General features: G+C 33.9%; 1 protein-coding gene across 2 annotated transcripts; it reads right to left on the bottom strand.

Annotated features, from left to right (window-relative positions):
- Positions 1-236: 236 nt before the first annotated feature.
- Positions 237-27,180, bottom strand: LOC133174356 (valine--tRNA ligase-like). Of its 2 annotated transcripts, XM_061309467.1 has the most exons (27): positions 26,923-27,180; positions 26,044-26,116; positions 25,665-25,765; positions 23,826-23,953; positions 23,448-23,612; positions 23,252-23,333; positions 23,030-23,149; positions 22,632-22,740; positions 22,202-22,381; positions 21,834-21,958; positions 21,466-21,569; positions 21,207-21,288; positions 20,954-21,030; positions 19,195-19,285; positions 18,876-18,981; positions 18,693-18,763; positions 18,343-18,468; positions 14,392-14,496; positions 7,642-7,710; positions 6,788-6,866; positions 6,469-6,596; positions 6,181-6,336; positions 5,719-5,925; positions 5,187-5,301; positions 4,779-4,951; positions 961-1,110; positions 237-504 (listed from the first exon to the last, which is right to left on the bottom strand). In XM_061309467.1, the coding sequence occupies exons 1-27, from the start codon at positions 27,106-27,108 to the stop codon at positions 436-438; spliced, it is 3,177 nt and encodes a 1,058-aa protein (XP_061165451.1). In that variant the 5' UTR covers positions 27,109-27,180; the 3' UTR covers positions 237-435. The 2 variants fall into 2 exon arrangements, with proteins under 2 accessions (XP_061165451.1, XP_061165452.1); XM_061309468.1 differs by lacking the exons at positions 25,665-25,765; positions 26,044-26,116; positions 26,923-27,180 and adding an exon at positions 24,500-24,509.

The raw sequence follows: 27,180 nt of genomic DNA, 5'->3' as shown, positions 1-27,180 counted from the left end.
TAAAATTTAACTGAGAAAGAACTTGAATTCTCAAACTTCATTGCAATGTCCTTTGACACAGAATTACAATGTAGCAGTTTCAGATTAGGGATTTCAGCTGCTGTTTGTGTGTAGGTGTATATGAAGAAACCCTCGGTCTGGGAGACATTATTCAGCTTCATACATCATCACCTGTGTGACAGCCAAACAGGTGAACTAATGTTTAATTACCTCTAAGCAAATACAACTTGAGACAGTTATTTTCACAAGCCTTACATTTATGGTTTCTGTTACATTACAGCTTGATAAATCGATCTCCTCTCGTGATGGACTTCTTACTGGGTGTGTTTGTATTTCAGCCTTATGTTCATACTACATACAATAAATAGCAAAAAAAGGAAACATCCTAATCAGGAATAAAAATGTCATAAACTAGATACAGTCACTTAATTCTGATCACTGTAGTTTCGATATTGTGGCTAAAGCATCAGTGATTTTCTCCATCTCAATATTGATTTCATTCATCTGGAAATTAAAAAAAAAATCATTTTAGAAAAAAAAAAGAAAAAACAAATATTTCTCACCATTTTTAAACACCGCTGTTCTCAATTTCTTTTTTTTCCCCTCAGTAATATACTGTAGATTGAGAAATAATCACGATGGTTTTAATTTCACTATGTTTGTGATTCATCATTATTCCGCGAAATTATACCCATAGTGTATGCTATCATTAGTTTTTAAAAACATTTAAATGCTGATACGCAATTTGAATTAATTTCTTGCAGTATGAAATTAAAACCATAGCAATTGGTACTTTTTGAGAAATCGTGAAATTTTAACACTGTGGAATTAAAACGACTTGCAGTAAAATGTTCATGTGGTTTTTATCAAAACTTCATTTTATCAAAACATAACAATTTTTTTAAATTGCTTTTTTTCTATCCTCTGTTACCAGACAGTTTTGTTCTCGATGTAGCTTACCTTCTCCATGTTTTGAATCCTGACTTTTTCTGGCACTTTCTCTTCATACCCAGGTACAGCGGCTGCCTCCTTTAGCTTGGTCATTTGTGATACAAGCTTTTCTTTCTTACTATCTAACTTCACTCTTTCTTTCTCAAAATCAATCAAACCCTAAAAAATATGAAATATTTATAAATCATATATTTTATTCAAGAACTTTAAGATTAAATGCCTAAAACTTTGTGTTTTATGGAATTTGTGTCCTCAAGTTTAGAACATCAAACTAAGATTCTTTATAACTTTATATCGACAGCACTTGCAGTGTACAATTTTTATGCATTTCTCTTGTTCACTACAGCAATATATACTCTTTTTATTGTACTGAATATTGGATATCACTGTTTAATAGCCGTAACTATATGCTGGATTTTAGTGGCTCACTGCAGTTAACTTCACTAAAACTGATAAAATAGTGCATTGTGCAATAGTTAATGGCTACATTAAACCTGTAATATAATACAGTACAACCTAGGCATTAATATTTTTGATTTTTTGATTTCTGCTGTGTCATGGCCAAGTGAAGTGTGTGAGAGGAATCTGTATCTAATAGCAGCAAGTAAAATATGAAAACGGGAAATACTAAACAAAATAAAATTGAAGGGCTCTGGTATACTGAAATTGAACATGAGATAACAATTGATGACCTTGGTCGACTGAGCATAGGAAATTAACAGAAGTATTAACAAGCAGGAAATAAAAAATGGCATTGGTGCAATTCATGAACTGGCACACAAAGAATTGCACCAAAAATAAGAATCCTGCTAAAATAATCAGACATACAATACTAAAGGAATGAAGAGCTTTGTAGACTAAGGATGGGACAACAGATGAAGATTTCCATGTCCTTTAGCTTGAGAATGATGAGCTACATGTATGTAACCATATGTCGTAAGAAATGATGAACTCTCTTAATTCAAGTGAGAGAAGAGCCCTATCACACAGATAATGAGAAATTCAGTCTGTTCTGTTTTGTATGAGATGGGAAGTAGAGGGTACTGTAAGTTATAGTTAGTTTGAAGAAAAGACAATAGGGGAGAGCTGACGAAAGTGCAGCCTCTGGAATAATATTACTTATTAGCAGTGTTTGAAACTTACAGTAGAATTAGCTAGACAAGCAGGGCTTACTGCTAGTGAAAGTTGTCAGCCCTGCCAAAACTCTACTATCCCGAGAAAATAAAAGTCTTTTATAGACTTGTTTTTAGCGATAATGTGAATGATCACATTAACATACCAGTAACTTCCATCCTGAATCTAAAGGCTGTCGAATTCTACCCCTTACACTTACTACATAGCTAAAGATACTAATAGTTGATCTGAGAGATATTTATCAAATATATGAATTTTAATTTTCAACAAATTTTAACACGTCCAGTCGGGCTTTGATACATGCAAATATGATGATCCCCCCTTTCTGCCATCAATTTTAACACTCTCTATGGAAATGAAATAAAATTAACATCTCAGAAAACTGACAAAAATGAGGTAAATTTGTATACCCGTATTTTACGGAACAATTGTTTCACATCACACGAGTAACCTAATGTGAATCAACTGATTTGTCTCTGATAGACTCACTGTAGAAATACAACATCGTATTTTATTTCTTACGAAAAATTGACAAGTTATTCAAAGAAAGAAAAATAGATAGGTTGATAGATCCCCAAAAAATCACAATGGTCGGACGTGATAAATATGAAAAATATTCAAACTTATAAAACACAGAGAATGAGTAAAACATAAGCGCTTTCATTTCTTCTTCATGATGTTTTACAATTTACAAAACATCACAAAGAAGAAATGAAAGTGCTTATGTTTTACTCATTCTCTGCGTTTTTATGTATTTGAATATTTTTCATTTAAAGTGTCGCCTCATTAATCCGGACCCGTCCCTGACAAAATCGTCCAGATAAGTGAATTACTTCTCAAAAAACCCTCTCAAAGCATGTACATATGCATGCACATAGTGGTATTAAAATTAATATAAAGGAAAAGAAAAAAACATTTATATTACCTTGATTTATTGATTTATTTTTAAAGTTTTAAAAGTAGTTATTAATATTCAAAAAATAAAATTAAAATGTAATTGACATGTGTGATTACATGGGCCAACCAAATTTTGATCTGCTACTGTTTTATTTCGGCACATTTTTTATTTATTCAAGCTCATATTATATGATAGAACTGTTCATTATCACCATTGAAAATGTTCAAATGAACAACCGTGTATATTCACAACACTGTACTTTTAGTAAATGAACACTGCAAGCTAATGCAAACACGCATAATTAGTGCATTCAATGTAAACACAAGCCATATTTAGGATTACCAAATGAATAATTTTTTCTACAGACTTTAATGTATCTTCCTTGAAAAAATGTTATCGGCATTTTTAACTAACGCCATGCAGTTATTATGTATTTCTTTTCTAAAGTAATGCTCATTTATAGACTGTAGTGCATTAAATAGAAAGATGATATTTTCTGAATTATGTATCCTTATAATTGTCTTATAAAAAGGAAAAATGAAGTTCAAATACATGTACGTTTTGAGAAATGGAAAATTTTGTGTTATAACGTGTTCAAAAGTTATGTGTTAGTACGTGAAAGTTATGTGTTATTATGCGAAAGTTACGCGTTTATTTGCATCGAAAGTTTCACAAAAGTTACGCATTACAATGCGAAAGTTAGGCATTTATTCAAGAAAGTTTCACATTATAATGCAAAAAAAATTTTTTTTGAACCTATGAAAGTGAGCTCAACGGGCTTTTGTAAAAGTGTGACATATTCTCGTCAGAGGAAAAATTAAGTAAAAATGTAGAGTTTGTTTATCTTAAGCATGAGATACAGATAACTGCTATGAAGACATGAGAGGCTTAGTCATTTTGAGTATGAAGTGAGAAATGAGGACTCTCTTATCCTGAACATGAGGGAAGATGAGCACTAGTGCCTTAAACATGTTGTAAGCAATGTAAACCTCTGTTACCTTGAACAAGAGGGAAGCTACTGTAAACATATTGCATTTGGCTTTGTATTCTACGAGTATTTAACACATTTGGTGGAGAGAAACTTCCGCTAAATCAGGTACATCGCTATAAATGTCTTCTTTATAGAGACAATAAGATAGACATTCAGAAATGCACCTAGATCAAATCAATTTCCACCAAATATTTCACATGCTAAATATAATACATTTACATCTAAGCTCTGTTACTTTGGACTAAAATAATAGTATTTTACTGTGTATTAATGTATAATGTTTCCTCAGCCCAAAAATTAATACTGTGAACATGTTACATTTGGCTGTGTATTCTTTTTAGCGCCCTTGGTGGAAAGCAATTTCCTCTAATTCAAGTGATGACTTGCAAATATACACAAAAACAAAAACATTCAGAAATGTGCTAAATTAAATCTACACTAACTTGTTCAAAAATCAATTTCTGCCAAATATAGTACATGCTAAATATAATACATTTACAGTGGTTGCAGATGGATTTCATACTAATGATTCAGAAATAAAAATTGTCATGAATAATAGTTGGTTTACAGTATGTTGTGAGGGGAGATGAGAAGAGTGAAGAGCTATGTAAGGCTTGGTTACCTTAAGTATGAAGGGAGATATGTAGAGCTTGGTTACCTTAAGTATGAGGGGGAGATGTGAAGAACTTGGTTACCTTAAGTATGAGGGGAGGTATGTAGAGCTTGGTTACCTTAAGTATGAGGGGGAGATGTGAAGAACTTGGTTACCTTAAGTATGAGGGGAGGTATGTAGGGCTTAGTTACCTTAAGCATGAGGTAAGTCTGGCAGTTGATTGAGACACTTTGTATTGCACATCCCTCAGGTGGTTCCTGATTGGTCAATACATGGACAGCACTGGAACTAGTCGAGGCCTGAATCAGGGTCTCATGTGGTCTCACGATATCTGCTGTCTGCTCATCTGTGCACTTGATGAACACTGAAAATAATAATACTAATTTCACAATGATGTTCATAAATTTAAATAAATATTTTCACAAATGTTAATTGCCTGCATAAAGAACTGAATTTTTTTTTTATAAAATTCATAAATTTTTATATTAGACACACAAGTAAACTGATTGCTCAATGTGTATAGTTTTACATTTCCTTAAAAGAAATGGAATTCTAGTACATTATCGACATTTCACGTTCCGCTTATTTGAATGAATTACCTTCTGCTTTATCTTTCCCTGTTAGTAGATAATCAGATCTGGTAGATCGTAGAGATTTTATTATACTCTGTAGAAACTCCACCTCCCCTTCCACTTTAGTGTTTCTGAAGGAAAACTGCACAACAAAAACACATTTTCAGCAATCTTTGGTACTGTTAATCACTTTTTATTTGTGAAAACTTTATTTTTGCATAATTACACAAGACAGTTTGCATTCATTCTCATGTATATTAGTATTCCTAAAGATTATATAGAACAAAAACCACAATTCATGAATATTCTGTCTCACAAATAAAGAGAGTCATTATCTATCTCGTGAAAATAAGGTGTCATGAAAATTTAGTGATCTACAGTATGTCAAATGAAGCTTATTAACAGCCTGAATATCCCAACTGAGCAACTGAGTAAAGGTGAAAATGTAACCAAACTAAAATATGATAAAATTAATTCCTGTTGATAGATAGAAACAAACGCTACACTGAGATACAGATATTCATCCTGTTGTATTGATTTCCTAGGTTAATATTTTTACCTGCTTGACCTCTGGATATGAGGTTACACACAAACTTGGTGGACAGTTCTCTGTTCTTCTTGGTAACCGCTGGTAGAGCTCTTCTGTGATGAAGGGCATAAAAGGATGCAGCAGTCTTAATCCTCCATCCAGGCATGTGTACAGGATATTCCTGGTGACAGTCTTAGCTTCCTCATCGGAGCCATAAATTACTGGCTTCATATACTCCTGCAAAATGGAAGACAACTTCACGGATACCAATTGAATCATTACATTCTACATCATTATAAATTCTTTACAGTGAATGCAGTCACATTTACATGTATATTTTTTCATATAAGCATAACTTATAAATGTCACTTAATCAAGTACTAAACTTATAAATTTAATCGTTAATATACATGTACATCAATAGTGATATATATATGTATGGTACATATCTATCAATTTGGATCATTGACACATAGATGTACATATACTTACAAGATACCAATCACAGAGTTCATAAAGCCAGAAGTTATAGCAAGCTGTGGTGGCACATTGAAAGTCATAAGTTTCAAATCCAGTGTTGGTCAACTCTACTGCCACACTGAGTCGACTCAAGATCCAGTAATCCATTTCTTTCTCTTTTCCACTAAACTTTAATAGAACAAAAAATGAAGGCAGTTCAAAGAATTTTTAGAAATAACTTTATATCCATTTCAGAACATCCAAATTTTATCCATCTACATTTGAGGAAAGAAAAGTTCAAGAAGAGAGATGCACACATACCTGAAATGATGGGTCTGGTTTGAAGTCCTGTCCTAATGCAGTCAAAGAAAACTTGGTGGCATTCCACAGTTTATTGCAGAAAAACCTGTAGCCTTGTACACGAAGGACATCTAGGTTTATGTCACGACCTTAAAGTTAATTTTTTATACCGTTATTAAATTAAGTACAATTTTTGTCTGTGAAAACAGTTTACTTGAGTTATTAAAACCAATAAATCAACAACCTACAATGATATCCTAAATGTACCTTTTTGAAGTATTTTTTTAAATTTAATTTCAGTGCCTTCTCTGGTAAAAATATTTACAAGACCTTTATATACCTTGCGAAGTATATGCCACTAAAGCAAATCTAAGTGCATCTGTACCACACTCTGGTATACCCTGTGGATAATCTGCTTTCTGTTTGAATGGATAAAAAAAGTCATAAATCAAGAATTTTTTTAGTGAAAGTTTCATCAAATAATCATAGTTTAAGACATAAATATTTTCTTCACTTCAGTATATGAATTCTACAACAAATAATTGTCCTTGAAACTGAATTACAATGTATATGTGAAATGCATTTCAGATTGAAATTGACAGGAAGGGACAGGTGTGCTTTTTGGGACAGATATATTGTATCTAGGTGTGCTTATTGGGACAGATATATTGTATCTAGGTGTGCCTATTGGGACAGATATATTGTATCTAAGTGTGCTTTTTGGGACAGATATATTGTATCTAGTTGTGCTTTTTAAGACAGATATATTGTATCTGGGTGTGCTTATTGGGACAGATATGTATATTGTATTTAGGTGTGCTTATTGGGACAGATATATTGTATCTAAGCGTGCTTTTTGGGACAGATATATTGTATCTAAGTGTGCTTTTTGGGACAGATATATTGGATATAAGTGTGCTTTTTGGGACAGATATATTGGGACAGATATATTGTATCTAAGTGTGCTTTTTGGGACAGATATATTGTATCTGGGTGTGCTTATTGGGACAGATATATTGTATCTAGGTGTGTTTTTTGGGACAGATATATTGTATCTAGTTGTGCTAATTGGGACAGATATATTTAGGTGTTCTTATTGGGACAGATATATTGTATCTAGGTGTGCTTATTGGGACAGATATATTGTACATGTATCATTAAACCACAAACAATTTTATCCTACACTTCTCATACCTGTCCTGCCTTTGCTTTTTCTATTTCTTTCTCATCCAGATTGCCATCATTTAACCTCTGATGTAGGTCCTTAAATAAACAACAAGAAAATATTTACATGATAATGTTATCTTAATGTTCTCCCTTCAATGTAAATGTACAACACCTATCACTTAAAGAACTTCCCATGGCAATGATCAAAATACCTGTATGCCTGATATCTGTAACTGTGAATAAATGATTATCAAAAAAATGGATCTTTGACAATTCTCAACCTGTTGCTAAGATTGCATAGATACGTGTATCTTAAACACCAAAACCAAAATTAGTACATGTACTTATTCTTTTGTAGTACTTTTGTTTAAAAAATTGAAAAATGAATCTTGTGATAGAAATGTCCAGCATTGCCCTCTATAGCTGCCATTAATGAAACACCTATAAGCATGATAAGCAGCCAAAAGCTTATCTGTATAATAAATGTGTAATAACTAGTTGTATCAGAATTTCTCTAATAAGTATGTTTGCATATACATTTGACAAACTGTAGTCTTGATCTTGATAATGAAATTTTCAAATAATTTTCCTATGTAAAAACTTCCTGAAATAATATGAAGAAATCTGAGTCAACTTTACATGAGGATGCTTTCATGTTCAATTAATGATCAACAGCCTTTTTATTCCTGAGAAGACATAGTACATTTTATTTTTACTGACTTAATATTGAAAAAGCTCTTCACATGGAAAAACACTGAAGCTTCCTAATCCAAGAATGCCTTAATGCATTAAGTTTAGTTGAAATTAGCCCAGTGGTTAGTCAGAATTCAGTAACATCAATGATGTGAAAAGTTTACAGGCAGTAAGGAAGAGGAATAATGAACTTCACAGGGCTCTCACACCACGTTTTGGTACTGGGGCTGGGGTCGTTAAAATTAGAAATTATTTGGAAACTTTGGGAAAATCAATATACATTAAAACTCATCATAACTGGGGTTTCTATTGTTTGATATTCCCTAAATTTCTGTTTTGCAATAGATAGTTTTCATATGACATATTTTCTCTCCGAGTTATTTCCCTTGGCCGCCAAATTGGTGGTCAACTTGGTAATTTTTCCTCTTTGTCTTACCAAATTAAAGAGGGTGTAGCAGAAATATTTGGAGAAAAATCTTTATAGAATAAAAATTATGAAATATAGGAGGCTTTAATTAACAAATGTATATTTTTCAGAAAAACAATGCTTCCTACCTCGCAATGGCCAGTATAAAAAAGTTAAAGTTGGCTGAATAATGAAGGAATATGGGCATGTTAACCTCCAATATGGCGGCCAACGGGAAATAACTCTTGCTAATTTAGGCCTACTGAAAACTATCTATATGCAGAATCATGAGTAGTAAGTTTATTTACTATTATTTTAATTTTGAAAGGTAATAACTAGTATTGTCAAAGAGTACCCGGTTAACCGTAGAACGATGCAAGTATCGGTTAGTAAAACTGCTACTTGGTTATTCGGATAAATAGACATCTTATATAGTAAATCAGTAGAAATTTTTTTTTTTTTTTTTTTTTTATAATTTCCCCCTATTTTATTTACTGTTAGATCTATTCAAAGTAAGACCTAGCGTTTTACCAATAATATCCATTTGTTTTGATTAGTATTTCACAGTTTATATAATTGCATGAATCACAGATGGCTTTGATTGTCAAGGGACATGTATACAAGTTTTTGAAGACTTAAGTTAATTATAATTACCTCACATAAATCTTTGTGAGATAGTCCACTGTACAACATTAAAGACGATACCGCCATATGTAACAAAAGCATGGAAATATTTAAAAAGAATGGATAATTTTAAATCTGTGAGGTGTTATTTATGTAAAATTGAATTAACATATATATAGGTGGGACAACAAATATGCTAAATCACCGCAGACTGAAATTTAACTCTGAAACCAGTGATATATAAAGCACATCCTGCAAAATAGCCAACTATTTCGGAGTGTATTACGAAGATATTGCTTGTTTGTAATTATAAACAAGAGGCCCAAGGGCCTTAACGGTCACCTGAGTATAATACAACAATTTGGAAAATCCACAGAGTATAAAATGAACTGAAAGGTGAAGCTTTGTTGCCCAAAAGCAAGAAAAATAGAGTGATCAGGATCAAAAAAGTAATTAGTCTAGCATTCATTAACAGTTCATAAATTAGGTTCTAATCTGTTCCCAATTTAACACTATCACCATACAGTAAATTAACGAACTATCAGTGCTTCTTTACTATCTTAATTCCTTGTTGAAATCTCTTACATTGGCCTTTCTTGGTCTTTGATAAACATTTAATAAGACAAGTTATTTTTGTCTCATTTTTATTTATCTATTACTTACAAGTCTACCTGATCATTAAAACTATGAAAGTACTTTTTGTATTACACAATAAAAATTCTTTCATAATTCTCTTATTAGTCCCCTAACGGTGAAACCGGAGGGGACTATAAGTTTCCTTTGAGTCTGTCCATCTGTCTGTCTGTCTGTCTGTCTGTCCATCTGTCTGTCTGTCCCTATGTCTGTCTGTCAGTCTGTCCCACTTGGTTTTCCGCACTTTTTTCCTAAACGCTTGCAGATATTGAGCTGATTTTTGGTGTGTGTGTCTATCTTGATGAGTTACAGATCAAGTTTGCATTTCGTTCCGCTTCATTGATTTTTGACGGAATTACGGCCTTTTCAATTTTTAGGGGTTTTCCGCAATTTTCTTCTAAACGCTTTCAGATATTGAGCTGACTTTTGGTATGTGACTTTACCTGGATTAGTTATAGATCAAGTTTGCATTTCGCCCCGCTTCACTGATTTTTTGACGGAATTATGGCATTTTCAATTCTTAACGGGAACCAGATTACACTTGCCGGTAGGGGACTAGTATTGCTAATGCAATACTTTCAGAATGCTTGTTCTATTAACCTTTCAACTACATTATTTACAGTGATTAATTGTCAAAAGTAAATGGCAAAGGGGAATAACTCCTTTCAGTAGATTACAAATTAATAGAGCCCTAGCCAGGACCAGAACACTTGACCAAATGGTCCAGATGTTCAAAAATCTGGTAAAAATACCCTTCCTTATTAAACTTTTACTCTTTTTGCCTCTGATATGCCCAGGTGCAGAGAATATTTTTAAAGAAATAATGCATTTTTACTACAGATTCACTATATTATCAATAGAGCCCCCCCCCCCCCCCCCCCATTGAGAAACACGAGAGCCTCTCACCCTGGGACCAGAAGTTTGCTCATCATAAGTAATCACTTTGTTTATCTGTTTAACACTAAGGAACAGACAGGATTATTTAATAGAATTAATGCATTTTCACTATATTAATCAAGAGCCCCACCCTTACACCAGCACATCTGACCCAGGGGTCATGCAGTTCACTACTCTGGAAGAAGCACTCTTGCTCATCATAACTATACACTTAACTTCTTTGCTTTTTAACCAGAAGCAGACAAGAATATTTTCAGAGAAATTTTGCTTTTTCACTATATAATCAATAGAGCCCCCCCCCCTCCTTTTTCACCAGAACCCTTGACCCTGGGGCCATGAAATTCACAATTTTGGAAGAGGCATCCTTGCGTATCATAACAATGTACTAATAGTTTGTTTAAATAATACCCAGGGGCAGAGAAGAAGATTTTTAAAGAAATAATTCACCTTCACTATAGGATATATATGGCCCCGTCCTAGCACCAGAACCCCTGTCCCTGGGGCCATGAATTTCACAATTTTGGAAGAGGCATCCTTGCTTATCATAACAATGTACTTCATTTGTTTAAATAATACCCAGGAGCAGAGAAGATTTTTAAAGCATTAATGCATTTTCACTATATAATAAATAGAGCCCCACCCTAACACCAGAACCCCTGATCCAAGGTCCATGAAATTCACAATTTTGGAAGAGGCATCCTTGCTTATCATAACTATGTTTTTAATTTGTTTAAATAATACTCAGGAGTAGAGAAGAAGATTTTCAAAGAAATAATGCACTTTCACTATATGATCTATATAGCCCCGCCCTAGCACCAGAACCCCTGTCCCTGGGGCCATGAATTTCACAATTTTGGTAGAGTCACCCTTGCTTATCATAACTATGTATTCAATTTGTTTCAATAATACCCAGGACTAGAGAAAAAGATTTTCAAAGAAATAATGCACTTTCACTATAGGATCTATATAGCCCCACCCTAGCACCAGAACCCCTGACCCTGGGGCCATGAATTTCACAATTTTGTAGAGTCACCCTTGCTTATCATAACTATGTATTCAATTTGTTTCAATAATACCCAGGACTAGAGAAAAAGATTTTCAAAGAAATAATGCACTTTCACTATATGATTTATATAGCCCCGCCCTAGCACCAGAACCCCTGTCCCTGGGGCCATGAATTTCACAATTTTGGTAGAATCACTCTTGTTTATCATAACTATGTATTTAATTTGTTTAAATAATACCCAGGAGTAGAGAAGAAGATTTTCAAAGAAATAATGCACTTTCACTATAGGATCTATATAGCCCCACTTTAGCACCAGAACCCCTGGCCCTGGAGCCATGAATTTCACAATTTTGGTAGAGTCACCCTTGCTTATCATAACTATGTATTCAATTTGTTTCAATAATACCCGGAGTAGAGAAGAAGATTTTCAAAGAAATAATGCACTTTCACTATATGATCTATATAGCCCCACTCTAGCACCAGAACACCTGACCCTGGGGCCATGAATTTCACAATTTTGGTAGAGGGCTCAATGCTTATTACAATCATGTCAACAGTTTGACTGCTTGATGTCCAGGAGTAAAGAAGAAGATTTTTAAAGATTGCATTAATTTTGGTGGTTTTAGCCCCACCCCTCAGACACCAGGGGGGGCAGGGACCATGAAATTCACAATTTTGTCCCCCTTCACCCATAGATGCCATATGCCAAAATTGGTTGAAATTGGTTGAGCAGTTTCAGAGAAGAAGCTGAAAATGTTTAAATGTTAACGCACGACGGACGACGACGGACAAAAACGGATAGCAATAGGTTACCTGAGTGACTCAGGTGACCTAATAAAATTCACATACAGTGCATTTCTCTTTAACAAATGATAAGATAAATACAGAAAAAATTGCAATGACTTTTAAATTAATGACGTTACATATAGTGTATATTACAGTAACTAACGAGTGTATGCATCTTGAACAAGGATGTTTAGAGGTCTAAAGAGAAACATCCAAGTAACCGGTTAATTGATCGGAAAAGTAAGCGAGTAACCAGTTACTAAAAATTATCTGATTTGACAACACTAGTAATAACTACTGTGAAAATTAACAATTCAGTTGGGAAAAAATGTACTTTCTGAATTGGGTTCAGGGGCTTTCAAACAGCCCCAATTACAGACAATCAAGAGCCATGCAGTTCAATTTCTGTCCTTTTCCCTAGGGGGCGAATTCAAAATGGGACGAATTCAACAGTGATGAGATATATGAAATTCTGCAAGTGTGAAGAGGCAAAAATAATATAGGGCAAAAATAACCCTGTTTATAGTATTAAATCCAAGGGTAAGCATTTTGTAAATAGTGAGCAACAGAAATTGATCTGTGGTTTATCCTCAAATAATTAAAGCAAATTCATCTCAGTATCTACAGGTATAGTCTTTACAACTCACTGCATTTTAAAATGACATAAGGGTGGATATCTAATAAATAGGGATGTCAACGAATAGTCGACTATTCGACTATCAGTCGAATGAACCAACGATCGAATAATGAAACGACATTCGAATATTATTATAATTAAATAAATGCAATAAAAGAGTAATAACAAGATGGAATTCTCATCACAAAATTGAGAAACTCTTTCCTCAGAGACAGTCGATAAGATAATTTTTCTCTACAAAAAAACAGTTGATTTTCCATGTACGTTTAGAAAGTACAGTAATTATAAGTGCTTCACTACTGCGAGAAATATTTGTCGGTAACGGCCTGTGTTGTTTTTGTAATAAATTACCCAGTAATATACTGGGGTTTGTTTGTACAAATATTAATTGGACTTGATCTTATACCGTGTATCAATTATCTTTTGTTATTTTGAGATTGCTCAAATGCAAGGAACAAACCATATCTGTGACATGTTTTGGCACGTCGATAATTATTAAAACAATTCACTTACATTTTAAACCGTTTACGGACATGTTGATAGCAAGAGCAATCGATAATTCAATAAGCAGTATCTAACTATTTAACAATTTCATAGGCACATGAAGTGTAAATAGTGTGAGATCCCCCCCCCCCCCCAATTTTTTTTCATAATGAGCTTTAAAAAAAATATCAGATGGCATTTTTTTTTATTGCTTACCAAAATAAAAACTGACTGCATGTACAGATAGGTTACTGATTTCTATTGACGGGGAAATCATACATTTTGGAGAATTAAGAGAATTAGGTTTCCAAATTTATTTTATATAATCATGCTATCCACGCGTTATGTTGCATTAATTTTCATGGTTCTTTTAAATACATTTAAGTAAAAGGATTTTTGAGTTATAAATACATCATGTACCAGTGAAGTTTGAAATAATTTTTTTTTTTCAGAAAATGTTCCGAATATTCCACTATCGTTCGAATAACGCAACTGAATAATCGGCTAAGGAAAATAAATATTTTGACATCCCTACTAATAAATAATCCACTTGTAGTATTGTACAGGTGAATAAATCTGACTTGTTTTGCACCAGAGATAACAATCTCTCACCTCTAATGTGATTCCATAGATGACATCTAGTGGGTCTATCACATTACCCAAAGACTTGGACATCTTTCTGCCATGAGCATCTCTAACCATAGCATGTAGGTACACCTGCCAAACAAAATACACAATTTATTGTGGCATAATTTACAAAACTGTCTTGTAAATTTTATGTCATATAACTCATTTCTGATCATGTGAAAAATACAAAAAAAAAAAAAAAATACATGTATATCTTCCAAATATTGTAAAATAAAGTGATTTAGACAAGTCAATCCATATACAAAGAAAAAAAGTTAAAATGCAATAGAGAGAAAATATTCATTCCAATGAACAAATTCATTTTCAAACATATACAGTGTAGGTTAGTTCATCCTGCCTGATCAATCAGCACTGACAGTTCTTATAAATTACCAAACAGGAGACATGAAATAGATTTTATCAGAGTTAAAGGTTTACAACAATATTAGCTTCTTTGAATATTTCCCCTTTTTATGTGAGGGGTATAATGTCATAACAGTTCAGAGTCTGAAGAAATATTTGCCTCTTTGAACAGTGATTTTTCTTTTATTTGAGAGGGGTTTAATTGGTCTGGAGCAATACTAGCATTTTTGAATGGTAATCTTCCCTTCATTTGTGAGGGGTATAATGGCATAGCAGTTTACAGTCCAGAGATACTTGCCTCTTTAATTTTTTGCAGGTATGTTAAGGCAGCACTAAGAACATTATGCAGCAAATGTAGACTTTTTTCATAAGATGTAACACTGATAAGTCAGAAATCCATGGATATAACATTTACTATTATTATCCATCGTATAGACAGCAATGAGTCTTATGCTAAGATAAGCAATCCACTATGACACCATCATGTGACATTTATACATAGAAAAATGTACCTGAATGAAAAGGTCGTAAGTTCAACACTACGCCTGGGATAATTCATTTCTGTTTGTAAAAATAATTTCAACACTACGCCTGGGATAATTCATTTCTATTTGTAAAAATAATTTCAACACTACACCTGGGATAATTCAATTTTGTTTGTAAAAAAAATTATGTAAAAACACCTCTTGGCCATGAAAAGTACTGCTAGAATCCTTCTCTCCTGTCACAGAAATAATTATTACACACTTTTGCATAAAACCTTACCAAAATTTTTACATTTTGTACATACAATCAAAGAATACCATCAATTCATGTTAACCACACAATTCTAGCAGCACTTACCAAGTACATGTTCTATAATACACAAGGCTGAAGCTGTTGATATGGACAAAAATTTTGTTTCGAAGTACATGTATGTGGCGTAGTGTTGAACTTTTGTATCTTCATTGTTAAGAACAACAGAGGAAAGGCTGATCAGGATTTCAAAACACTGCCCGTCTCCATTATAAACTAGAAGTACTGTGAGCACTGAGCTCACAAATGATATCCCCACTGCCATATGAATCCAATTTTTTGGAGAAAGTCCAAATATCTGTTTGATAAAAGTATAAAGTAGGAGATGCACAATGGCACTATGTAATTAAGATCCTGTGAAAGTATCTTTAAATTTTATTCAGTGGTATAGAAGGAATTGCAGATAAGAGATGGGTACCCCCAATATTAAAAGAATGACATTGTCCATGTTTTGGGAAACCCAGAATATGTGCCTGATCAAAAAGTAAAATAAAAGGTCATAGTGGCACTATGTAATAAAGATTCTGTGGAAGTACCATTACATTTTATTCACTAGAAAAGGAGGAATTGTGGAAAAGAGATGGGTACTCCCAATATTAGAGAAAGAATGGCAGTGTCTATGTTTTGCTATGGGAAATCCGAAATAGAGGTACATTCAAAAAGTGAAATAAGAGGTACACAATGGCACTATGTAACAAAGATTCCATAAAGGTCTCATTAAATTTTATTCAGCGGTATATAAGGAGTTGCAGTTAATCGATGGCTACCCCAAAGCATAACAGACGGATGGACAGACACACAGAAGAACACCTCCATCACTATATACCCCCGCACCCCCATTTTTTTTTGGGGGGGGGGGGGGGGAGGGGGCTATAAAAACAAGAGGCCCAAGGGCCTTAACAGTCACTGAGCATAATACAACACTGTAAGGGATCCACAGAAGTATAAATAAAACAAAATGAACTGATAGATAAGGCTATGTTGCCCAAAAGCAAGAGAAATAGGATGATCAGGGATCAACAAAATAATTAGTCTATTACTCAAAAACAGATCTTAAAATAGATCTATTTACTTGCCTGACTTGCCCCCCATTTGTCACTATCACCATCCAGACTAAAGAAAACAATAGTGCTTGAGCAATATTAGTAAGCCCATCTCATTCTCTTTCATATTAGCCTCTCTCCGTCTTTGAAGAGCACTTAGTGCACAAAGATAAGGTATATTTGTATCATTTTTATTCATCTATTATTTACAAACGACCAATGAAAACTATGAAAGTACATTTTGTATTATATATATATCATAAAAATTCTTGTATAATTCTCTTATTCAGTCGATCTTTCAAATTTTTTAGTGATTAATTATCATTGGTGAATAGCAAAGGGGAATAACCTTTCTCAGTAAAATACAAAATAGAGCTCTGCACAGCACCAGAACGCTTGACCATGTGGTCCAGAAATTCAAAAATTGGTTAAAAATACCTTTGCTTATTACAATTTTGTACTCTGTTTGCCTCCTACATGCCCAGGAGTAGAGAAGAGGATTTTCAAAGAAAATACAATTACATGCCTTCAAGAAATCGCAAATAAATTCAATGACTTTTTGTCTAATATTGGGATCATGAAATTCACAACTGTTGTGCCCTTTCAACCATTGATGCTTTATACTAGAATTGATTGAAATTGGTTCAGTGATTCAAGAGAAGCTGAAAATGTTCAAAAGTCTATGAAAGACGATAGACACAAAACGTTTACACACATCACACGATGACGGACGAAAAAAGATAGCAATAGGTCACCTGAGTGACTCAGTTCCCTAAAAATGATGAAAATAAATCAGTGTACCTGATTCTTAAACTTTAATTCCTTGTGAATCACTCAAGATATTTTTAACTCCCATTTCATATACTTGTACAAATGAATTCTGGTTACTTTTCATTTTCAATCAGCAAATACTTGATTAATATAGTTATGACATCATGGGTTTGGTATTTAACCTCCATGTCAAATCAGACTTTGTTATTTACACCATTCAAAAATGAAAAGATTTAGTTTATGTTATGTTTTGCATGTTTCCATTTATTTCTAGAACTTAAAATGAATCTTTATAAATATAAATATTGAGAAATTGTTATCTCTAAAGTTCATCTCTAAGTCATATACACTATGACTTCATAATATATTATAAGCAAGTTAAATATCTGGGTGTGGCCTTAACATACCCACAAAGTTTTTCCTTTGTTTGTGAGGGGTGTAATACTAGTTTTAGGTTGGGTACAATACTTGCATCTTTGAATGGTTATATCCCCTACATTTGTAAGGTGACGGATATAATGCTATGAAAGTTTTAAGTCTGGGGCAATAGTTGCCTCTTTGAATGGTTATATCCCCTACAATTGTGAGGTGATAGGTATAATGCTATGGCAGTTTTAGGGCTGGGGCAATATTTGCCTCTCTGAAAGGTTATATCCCCTACATTTGTAAGGTGATGGGTATAATGCTATAACAGTTTTAGGTTGAGGGCAATACTTGCCTCTTTGATTGGTTATATCCCCTACATTTGTAAGGTGATGGGTGTAATGCTATAACGGTTTTAGGTCTGGGGCAATACTTGCCTCTTTGAATGGTTATATTCCCTTCATTTGTAAGGTGACGGGTATAATGCTTTAGAAGTTTCAGGTGTGGGGCAATATTTACCTCTTTGAATGGTTATATCCCCTACATTTGTAAGGTGACGGGTATAACGCTATAAAAATTTTAGGTCTGGGGTGGTACTTACCTCTTTGAATGGTAATTTTCCCATCAGCTGCTGCCCCATCATCACCATCCTGGCTACCCAGAAGAAGAGAATGTCGTGTCCCGTCTCCAGCAGAGTGCCAGGGTAGAACACCTCCAAGTCTGGGGTCTGTAAAAAACAAAAGAATAAAAAATAATTTTTGAGTAAGAAAATAAGATCCGGGATAAGATAAAAATAACTGATAAAAACTGGGGAAAAAACATATACTATTAAACCCTTCTGAAAATGGAACCTTAAATTTTTACTTTTCTTTCTATTTCAAAATCCTCAAAATTCAAATGACAATTTCAGACCCATCTTTACATTTCCCAGGTATACCATAAGTATTTTACCTGGTCAGGCCATCCAAATATAGAGAAGGGAAATATTCCGGAGGAGAACCATGTATCCAGCACATCTTCATCTAGGATCAAGAATTTTAAGAAAATAAAATCATACTTCACAATTAATAGTTTAAACCTGTAGCGAGACTGTACAATGTGTTAGGCTATTTTTCACTAGTTAAATTGAAGTACCTTGTATTAGAGAAATTTTATCTGTGGAGACGTTAAATCTGGCAGCAGCCCTGTCCTTGGCTTCCTCTTCACTTCTGCCGGACACCCAGTATTTATCATCTACATCCTAAAAACATAGGGTAACAAACAATTAGTTATCAAAGAATCTGTAAATAAAATAATACATGTTGATTATGTTATCTCCTCTTCTAGACCCAGTTTTAAACATCTTTGTTGTAGACACTGAGAATTAATCATAGCTACAGCTAACATCTCTCTAAGGCACTCATCCACTTTGTCAAAATCAATTCCTCACAAAGCTGAGTTTACATTAACTTACTAATCCTGGTGGCACATGCTCATCATCTACTTTCACAAAATAAGCAGGAATACGATGTCCCCACCATAGCTGTCTAGATATACACCAATCTCTGTAAATAGGAAGTGCAACTGTATTCACAGAGAAATAAATAAATAATTTCATCAATATAACTACATAGAAGATATAAAACAGATCACCAACACTTCGTGAGAATGCAGCAGTAAATTTATTTGGTTGACCGGTTTCGACCAGAGACGGTCGTCATCAGAACAAATATACATGAAATGATTATACATGAAGTAAAAATTGCGGACTACGTTACTATGTAAATAAAAAATGCGGACGTCATAACAACTTGCGGACTTGAATCTTTACATTAATAATTTAACAACCATAATCGTGTGAAATTGTCACAAAACTTTACATTACATTATTTATCCTTAATGATTAATTAAACAGTCCATAAATTCCGTGGATGTTTATTGTTCTATTTTGTAAGGACTCCGGTAATTCATCTTGGCAGACAGTTTTGGTAGATTCATTGGATGCGGACTTTACAGGTAAGGACTCCGGTAATTCATCTTGGCAGACAGTTTTTGTAGATTCATTGGATGCGGACTTTAGTATACAAATTGGTGGCCATAATGTATAGCGCAGATCGGTATGGTGGATACCTGCGGAATAAATTTAACTCTAAGGGTTTTTGGAATAAGATCCTGTTGTTGACAATTATGTAGGTATGCGGCATGATTTTTTGTTCTGTAGAGTTTTATATGTGGTTTCCTGAGGGCTCTAAAAATGGCTACGTTTTCTTCTGATATTTTCTGGATTTCGGGTGTTTTCCTCCAGAAACACCTCACAAATCCCAAGAAACAGATAGTGATGAACCCCCTACAGAACCGAAGTCCGCAAACACACCAGATTTAAACGGACCACCCGAAATCCAGAAAATATCAGAAGAAAACGTAGCCATTTTTAGAGCCCTCAGGAAACCACATATAAAACTCTACAGAACAAAAAATCATGCCGCATACCTACATAAATGTCAACAACAGGATCTTATTCCAAAAACCCTTAGAGTTAAATTTATTCCGCAGGTATCCACCATACCGATCTGCGCTATACATTATGGCCACCAATTTGTATATTAAAGTCTGCATCCAATGAATCTACAAAAACTGTCTGCCAAGATGAATTACCGGAGTCCTTACCTGTAAAGTCCGCATCCAATGAATCTACCAAAACTGTCTGCCAAGATGAATTACCGGAGTCCTTACAAAATAGAACAATAAACATCCACGGAATTTATGGACTGTTTAATTAATCATTAAGGATAAATAATGTAATGTAAAGTTTTGTGACAATTTCACACGATTATGGTTGTTAAATTATTAATGTAAAGATTCAAGTCCGCAAGTTGTTATGACGTCCGCATTTTTTATTTACATAGTAACGTAGTCCGCAATTTTTACTTCATGTATAATCATTTCATGTATATTTGTTCTGATGACGACCGTCTCTGGTCGAAACCGGTCAACCAAATAAATTTACTGCTGCATTCTCACGAAGTGTTGGTGATCTGTTTTATATCTTCTAGTTTACAACTTTAGGTACAGACCCTATTGAATACCTTTCGGTATCCACACGTGAGAATTTTCCGCAATTTGAACCTCAGGGTGTTGGTCTCCAGTTTTTATTGTTTTGTGTTCAATATAACTACATGTATAAATAAAGTATAGGTATCGCTTCCTGTATTTACCTGTAATTCAGAGCTCACCTGTTGTTTTCTAACCAGTTGTACCATGTTTTCTTGTGCATCTCTGGAATTATTTTAAGTTCCTCTTCTCTCACAACCTATACAGGACCAAACACAAGCATTTCAAAATTTTTGTAGATTCGTCAATTTATTTAAATTTCAACAATACTAATAGATGTCCTACATATTTTTTTCTTGTAACTGATAAAACAGAGTCTAAATGGGGAAAATCGATGCACTTAAATTTTTGAAATTTTTATTTTAATGTCCACACCTTAACAGCATCCTGAGACATTTTCTCCATCTTCACATACCACTGCGGTTTCAGCATTGGCTCGATGATGTCCTTTGATCGACTGTAATTACACAGAAGAGTCTATAAATAGTAACCTATTAATGCAGGTGTTTGTGGCTCTACCTCTGGTGCAATAATAATCATCTAATGATAACTCATTTCAATAGTCATACATTTGTGCACAAGCAAATTAACTGAAATTTGAACTGTATTGGTGGAGCACAAAATATACATGTACCTGCATGTTGGTACAACCATGGGGTTTTCCTTTGTTTCTATATATAGATTTTTCTTTTTTAGAGCCTCCAATACAGCTTTCCTGGCATGGAACCTTTTCATACCCTGAAGAAAAGAAAAAGTTTTTAATTCAAGTTGGAAAAAAAAATAATGGCTAGGATAACTTATTTTCAAATGTGTTTCCTTCAAGGATTTTGTCAATATACTTCACATTTCATTTTGTTTCGAGTCAACCTCTTCAATACCAGTATTTGCTTTATACATATAGTTTATAAAGCAGTGGATACAAGTTAATCACACTAATTTTGGAAATACAAATATATTGATTCCAATGTTAGAGTGCATGTATTTCTGTCTTGGTAGACTCACAGAGAACTCTCCACAGTTGTTTGTGATATTTCCATTGTCATCCATAATTGTGATGAATGGCAAGCCATGTCTCACACCAACCTCATAATCATTAGCATCATGGGCAGGTGTGATCTTAACAGCCCCTAGAGTTGTAAAAATTCAGAATTCCATTAGCTACACAAAGTTAACATTCCAAAGATGTGAATAAATGTAGAAACTATTAACACTAGTTTTTTACTTCATCTTCATGACAACATCGGCAAATCCATCAGATATATGAAGAAAGAATCTAGCACTTTACATCCTCCAACGTAATGCTTTTACTGTTGTTATACAGTTAAAATGGCTAGTTATGGTAATTTTATGTTAAGTAAAAACAGATTTACCTGTTCCAAATGACATATCCACAAAGTCGTCTGTGACTATCGGGATTACTCGGTCTACCAGCGGGTGTCTGACAGATTTTCCGTGTAAATGTTTGTAACGATCATCGTCTGGGTGTACAGCCACTGCTGTATCTCCTAACATTGTCTCAATACGAGTTGTAGCAACAATTATCTTCTCATCTGATAAATCAACACAAGTTTGCTTTTAAACTGAATTTTTATAGAAATAGCATGGTGAATGCTGGACAAAATATTACATTTTAATTCTGCCCACACATGAAATCTATATCAATGTAATTACATGTACATTATTAGTGTTAGACCACACTGATGGAAATTTTCTTGACAAAAAAGTAAACACGAAAAATAATTGCAATTTTCACTTATTTCTGATTGACCTAATTAAAGTGTGGTTTGGTTCCTTAATTACCTGATCCTTCTACTGGATATGCAAATGACACGAGGACTCCAAATTCTACTTTCTCTTTGTACCCTGGCACAGCAAGCATGGTCCTTCCTGTTAGTTCTTTCTTATCCACCTAAGGAAAAAAATTCAGTGATGAAAAAAATAAAAAATAATTTGCATCACCCATTACCTAAAAATATGTATAGTATATATCTTTCCATTCCAATTACAAACATGCATTTTCAACAAAAATTTGGTAATTTTTTTTTTTTCAAACTAATGTAGATTAGCCCATCACCACGTAAACGTAAGTTTTTTTCAAACTAATGGCAAAAATGTTACAGCATCAAAGTAAAAATAGCTTGAAATATATTTTTTATGAAGAATATTTATCAATTTTAAAGAGCAAAATAAAAACTTACTTCAATGTCAGAAATAGCAGAATTAAGTGCACATGACCAGTTGACCAATCGCACACTTCTGTAGATTAACCCTTCATCGTGTAAACGAATAAAGGCCTCCGTCACAGCTCGATATAGTTTCTACAATATAGCCAAGATAGCAGGTAAGTTCAATTTGTGTCAGATATGGTGTATAGAAATAAACTGATATTTTACTTAGAATAATAACTTGTTAGTATTTACCGGCTCCATAGTAAAGCAGGCTCGGTCCCAGTCATATGATCCTCCTAATTTCTTCAGCTGGTGATAAATCCTGTCTCCTTTCCTAAATCACAATGATAAATCATACATGTATATTTTTCAGAGAGACTGTAATGGAAAGGGAAAGTAAAATATACAAAATATTTCAAAGAGGAGTTATTTAGATTGGTGCGCTTACTCATTTTTCCACTTCCACACATGTTCTACAAATGCTTCTCTTCCTAGATCATGTCTGGACTTTCCCATTTCTCGTTTTAATTTTTTCTCTACTACGACCTGTGTGGCAATGCCAGCATGATCACATCCAGGGTTCCACAACACGGTCTTTCCCTTCATTCTATGCCTGGAATAGGATCAACAGAGAATGTTAATGGTATCCAATTATCCATACAGCTCTCTCACAGATTTACATATATATACACATGTCAGATAATTCAGTTTTCAAAAATTTATAAAAGAAATCACTCATATTGATAAATGTTATAGAAAAAGTTTGAGGACGTCCACTAATAAAAGTTATTTTTTTCATGAATTTATAAAATCCTAACATTCATACCATCTTGCAATACAGTCCTCTACAGCATTTGTAAGGGCATGGCCAAGATGTAGGGACCCTGTAACATTAGGCGGTGGAATAACCATCATGAATTTCTCTTCATCTTTCAACTTTGTCAAGTCTTTCCCCTAGAAAAATAAACAATATTTATTTACCTGTAATGTAAAACCTAAAAAACAAATACAGTCAAACCTCATTAACTTGAACTCAATGGGTCTGAGAAAAAAAAATTGAGATATTCAAGGGTTCAAGATATTGAGGGTAAAATATGTCAAGGAAATGTATTTGGGACTTCCAAATGACTTTGATATATGCATAGTATTCAAGATATCAATGTTCGAGATACCAAAGTTCAACTGTACTTACATGTATAATTAATTCATTTCATTCATTTTTACAAAACAATGTCATTTCAGAACGTCAGTCATGACATTTTCATGATTTAAAAAGTGAGATTACATCCAGAAAGTGGAATTATAGTCTTATTAGGATTACCATATCCCATACACTGTTTTGGAATTTAGTCTTATTAGGACACTTTTACCCCTACTCTGGTTTAGAATTCTCATCTTATTACAACAGTTTTACCCCTACTCTGGTTTAGAATTCTAGTCTTATTAATGTCTTACGCCGAACTCTGGTTTGAAATTCTAGTCTTATTAATATTGTCTTACCCCGTACTCTGGTTTAGAATTCTAGTCTTATTTATTTAAGCATTGAATACTTATTTTTGGATGTCGTCGGTCCTACAACACACCTGGCCGCGCCGACAAATTGAATACTGTGCGTTAGCGCGGTATGATAATTTTTCGGCACGGCCAGGTGTGTTATAGGACCGACGCTATCCAAAAATAAGAATTCAATGCCTATATTTACATTCTCTTATTTTCTTTCTTCATAATTGTTTATTTCGTTAATCTTTATTATGAATTTAGTGCCTTTCAGAACTGCTGTGCTTAATAAACATAATAGCCGTTTGTTACGTTGGAAAGTTTAATAATGCAAATGAAGACTGTGAGAAAAAAAAATGACAAATTAATTTTAAATGCACAATTGCTGTATTTTACGTTAATTTAATAGGGTAGTTGTTTTTTTATTTGGTTAAATTGAGTCAAAACAATATATAATTTGGTGTTCCTAGATATTGAAAATGCAAATAGTTCCTGCTGTGTATTCTACCGTGCGGTGACAAGGTTTTGCGCGTGTTATAGGGATTTGAACATCGTAGATTTCTAATGGATTTCATAAAGAAAATTACACTGAATGTAAATATATCGTCTTACCCCGTACTCTGGTTTAGAATTCTAGTCTTATTAGTCCCCTACCAGTGAAACCGGAGGGGACTATAGCTTTCTTCTGAGTCTGTCCATCCGTCTGTCTGTCTGTCTGTCTAGCTGTCCGTCCATCTGTCTAGCTGTCCCTCTGTCAGTCTGTCCCACTTGGTTTTCTACACTTTTCTTTTAAACGCTTGCAGATATTGAGCTGATTTTTGGTATGTGGGTGTATCTTGATGAGTTCATTCCACTTCAATGATTTTTGAAGGAATTACGACCTTTTCAATTTTTTAGGGTTTTCCACAATTTTTTTCTAGATGCTTGCAGATATTGAGCTGATTTTTGGTATGTGTCTTTACCTTGATGAGTTATAGATCATGTTTGCATTTTGTTCCGCTTCATTGATTTTTGACCGAATTATGGGATTTTCAATTCTTAACAGGAACCAGATTACACTTGCCGGTAGGGGACTAGAATTGCTAATGAAATGCTCTCAGAATGCTTGTTTATATTGTCTTACCCCCTACTCTGGTTTGGAATTCTAGTCTTATTAATATTGTCTTACCCCGTACTCTGGTTTGAAGAATCCTGACTGAACCCACCAATCATACCATGCTGCCTCCACATACTGGGGACTGTAAGCATCAGGCATGGAGGAGTGGACATCTAAAATTCACCAATGTTAGAAGGGGAATAGTACAAATAATGAGGTAACAAGACCTAAAATATTTATTATTTTATGTAGGGGGTCTCATACTGAGCATTGGGAAATCTCACAAAGAAGCCATAGAAAAAAGTGAACATTTCTTTATTTTTAACATGATTTGTATATGACAACAATATTTAATCCATTTGTTTATAAAGTTACTACATATCATAGCAATTTTAAAAACACAGCATCATTTAACTATAAGGCTGATTGAGTTCATATTTTGATGACTTACCCTTCTTCTCCCCTGGTTTCGTGGGGATATCATATGTCACTTTCACTTTCTCTTTCCCACCATCTTTCTTTTTCTGGTTATAGAAAAAAAAATAATGCAATCAGATGATTCAATAAATTTTTAAATGTCAATCAAATTGAATTCTTTAACAAAGCTACTGTTAGTTGTCTGAGTTCACTCAGGTCAACCACATTGAATAAAATCCACACTGAATGACTTAAGTTTAAACGGTGAAAGATGGTTGGATAATATTACTAGTAACTAAGTTGTTTACGGAATCAAATATGGCTGACCCAATTGAACTCTGAGGCTAATCGAAGGTGAAGATGGAGCTGATCTCTCGAGACAGATGATCAACGGTCCCTGAAATATTGTGAGGATGACCAAAAGCAGTTATATTTTTAAACGTTGCTCTAAGATAGAGTGCAACAGATGACAAGTGTGGAAAAAATTAAGGTAATGCACGAAAATTGCATGGAAAAAAAGGTGTAGGGTTAATGACGGCGACCTAATTCTCAGAAGTTCGAATATTTTTTTCTAAGTTTTAATGAAGTAAAGTAAATGATAAATTTATGACAATAAAGGACAACATTCTGCCTTTCGACTGGCAAAACTTTTTCAGGAGTTTTTTTAATAAAAATCGAAGTTTTTAGAGTTTGAAACGAGGCACCAAGGAAATAATGGCGGCTCGTTACGTCCCTTCTCCCCTATTATACTATATGCCCGATTTTGCTAAGATTGTCTCAAGTCCCTGTGCCCTAGGGCTTGAGTAAAAATTATTCGATATTGGCAAATATTCGTTACTCAAACACGACTATATTTTGATAAAGTCACTGTTATTAATTTAAACATAAAGTGAAGTAAGAATATCCCTATTACCTCTCCCTCCTTCTTTGTTTGTTGTTTTTGTGCAGCCAACTTTTCCTGCTTTGCCTGAAACTTTGCAAGCTTTTCTTGCTTGGTTTTTTCTTTTTTCAATTCCTTCTCACTTTTGACACGTGGTAGGGATTCTCCATCCCCTCCTGCATTCTGGGGCAGACTATTGTCGCCCGACTTGTCGGCCATCCTGACGTATTTTAATCTGGTGTATGACTGAATCAGAAAAATAAAATAAGTAGGTCTATATTATTATTATTA

The sequence above is a fragment of the Saccostrea echinata genome, unplaced genomic scaffold, assembly GCF_033153115.1.
Source record: "Saccostrea echinata isolate AGI-Se365-2 ecotype Australia unplaced genomic scaffold, CSIRO_AGI_Sech_v1 ptg000057l, whole genome shotgun sequence".
Classification (NCBI taxonomy): domain Eukaryota; kingdom Metazoa; phylum Mollusca; class Bivalvia; order Ostreida; family Ostreidae; genus Saccostrea; species Saccostrea echinata.
The sequence above is the reverse complement of the archived record's forward strand: the minus strand, read 5'-3'. Positions and strand labels throughout refer to the sequence as shown.

Bases quoted from the DNA above. Each gene is read 5' to 3' on its own strand.
- LOC133174356 (XM_061309467.1), bottom strand. From the start codon at position 27,108: ATGGCCGACAAGTCGGGCGACAATAGTCTGCCCCAGAATGCAGGAGGG. The intron at 5,926-6,180 runs GTAAGTATATGT...TCCATTTTGCAG, and splicing joins AACTCTGTGATTGGTATCTT to GAGTATATGAAGCCAGTAAT. The intron at 505-960 runs GTAAGCTACATC...TTTAATTTCCAG, and splicing joins GGATTCAAAACATGGAGAAG to ATGAATGAAATCAATATTGA.